Source organism: Condylura cristata, unplaced genomic scaffold (assembly GCF_000260355.1).
Source record: "Condylura cristata isolate star-nosed mole 26May11 unplaced genomic scaffold, ConCri1.0 scaffold00004, whole genome shotgun sequence".
NCBI lineage: Eukaryota > Metazoa > Chordata > Mammalia > Eulipotyphla > Talpidae > Condylura > Condylura cristata.
The window spans coordinates 748,797-749,873 of NW_004567105.1; the positions used below are offsets into that span (position 1 = coordinate 748,797).

A 1,077-nucleotide genomic window follows, 5' to 3' on the forward strand; every position below is an offset into this window, starting at 1 on the left:
GTGCCGAGTCGGGCTCCTCCTCCCCAGCACGCACTGGTTGCCGTGCGGGACAAGCCGGGGGAGGCCGCGGGCCTGGGGGATGCGGCTGCCGTGCGGGCGTCTCCAGCAGCAGGGTGCACCCTGTGACGGCCCCAATGGGGCCCCGTGGGGCGCTGAGCTGCATCACGGCTGAGTCAGCTGTGATTGACTCGAGATGAACAGGACATGGGGTCTTCTGTTGACGGGCGAGCACTGGCCGCCCGGCGCCCCGGGTCCAGCTGCTGTTGGCCAAGGCCCCGGGACCACCGCCCCGACTGGACCGTGCCGCAGGAGCAGCGGGTGCGGGTCTCCAGAAGACCTGTCTACGCGGTGGACGAGGCTGCTGGCCCTGGTCGGGCTCCCAGCTGGAGGCGACGTCTGTCGGAGGGAGGGGCACCCGGTGGGACCCCACAGACCTGGGCTGGATCTGGCCACTGAGCGCCACCCTCAGGGACATCTTGCTTGGAGAGAGGCCGACGCAGCTCTCGGCGTCTCGCTCACGGGGAGGCCCCTGGGCGCTCCGGGCTGGCCGCGGCCCGTAACTGCTGAAGGGTGCCCGGCCGGGGCTGTGCTGCTGCTGCCTGCGGTGCCGCGGGCTGCTGTCCTGTCCTCGATGTGTCACTGCCCGTCCACATCGTTCAGCAGCAAGCCGCAGTGGCCTTCCAAGCCTCTGGCCAGCCGCTGCACAGCGAGGCGTCCAGGGGCAGCTGGGTGGCGAGGGCTGGGTTTCCAGGGCCCCGTGGAGGGCCTGCAGGCCGAGGCCAGCAGCCGGGCGGGAGACCTGGGGAGGCGCGGTGACGGAACCCGTGATCAGCATGGCCTTCCCACCAGACCAAGGTCACCACGTTGACCTTGCAGACCAAAGCCGACCTCGGGTGCTGGAAAAGCTGCTTTGCACACACAGTGGGGCGGGAGGCTGAGCCTGCGCCCACAGGAAGGACATGGTGCCCTCCTCGCTCTCCAGGGGCCACCCCGCCCCCGGTCCTTGCTAGAAAGTCACAGTTGTCTTCTGGGCTCCAGGGAGCACCTGTTACCACCGAGAGTTAAAAAAAAAAAAAA

General features: G+C 68.7%; 2 protein-coding genes across 2 annotated transcripts in view; one reads left to right on the forward strand and one right to left on the reverse strand.

Annotated features, from left to right (window-relative positions):
• CDPF1 (cysteine-rich, DPF motif domain containing 1) overlaps positions 1-126 on the forward strand; it is a 6,228-nt gene extending 6,102 nt beyond the window's left edge. The window contains exon 4 of the mRNA XM_012735095.1: positions 28-126. Coding sequence (XP_012590549.1) covers positions 28-126 — 99 coding nt within the window. The remainder of the gene's footprint in view (positions 1-27) is intronic.
• Positions 127-636: 510 nt separating this feature from the next.
• The window catches only part of PPARA (peroxisome proliferator-activated receptor alpha), a 20,458-nt gene continuing 20,017 nt past the window's right edge, over positions 637-1,077 (reverse strand). The window contains exon 6 of the mRNA XM_012735096.1: positions 637-799. Coding sequence (XP_012590550.1) covers positions 637-799 — 163 coding nt within the window. The remainder of the gene's footprint in view (positions 800-1,077) is intronic.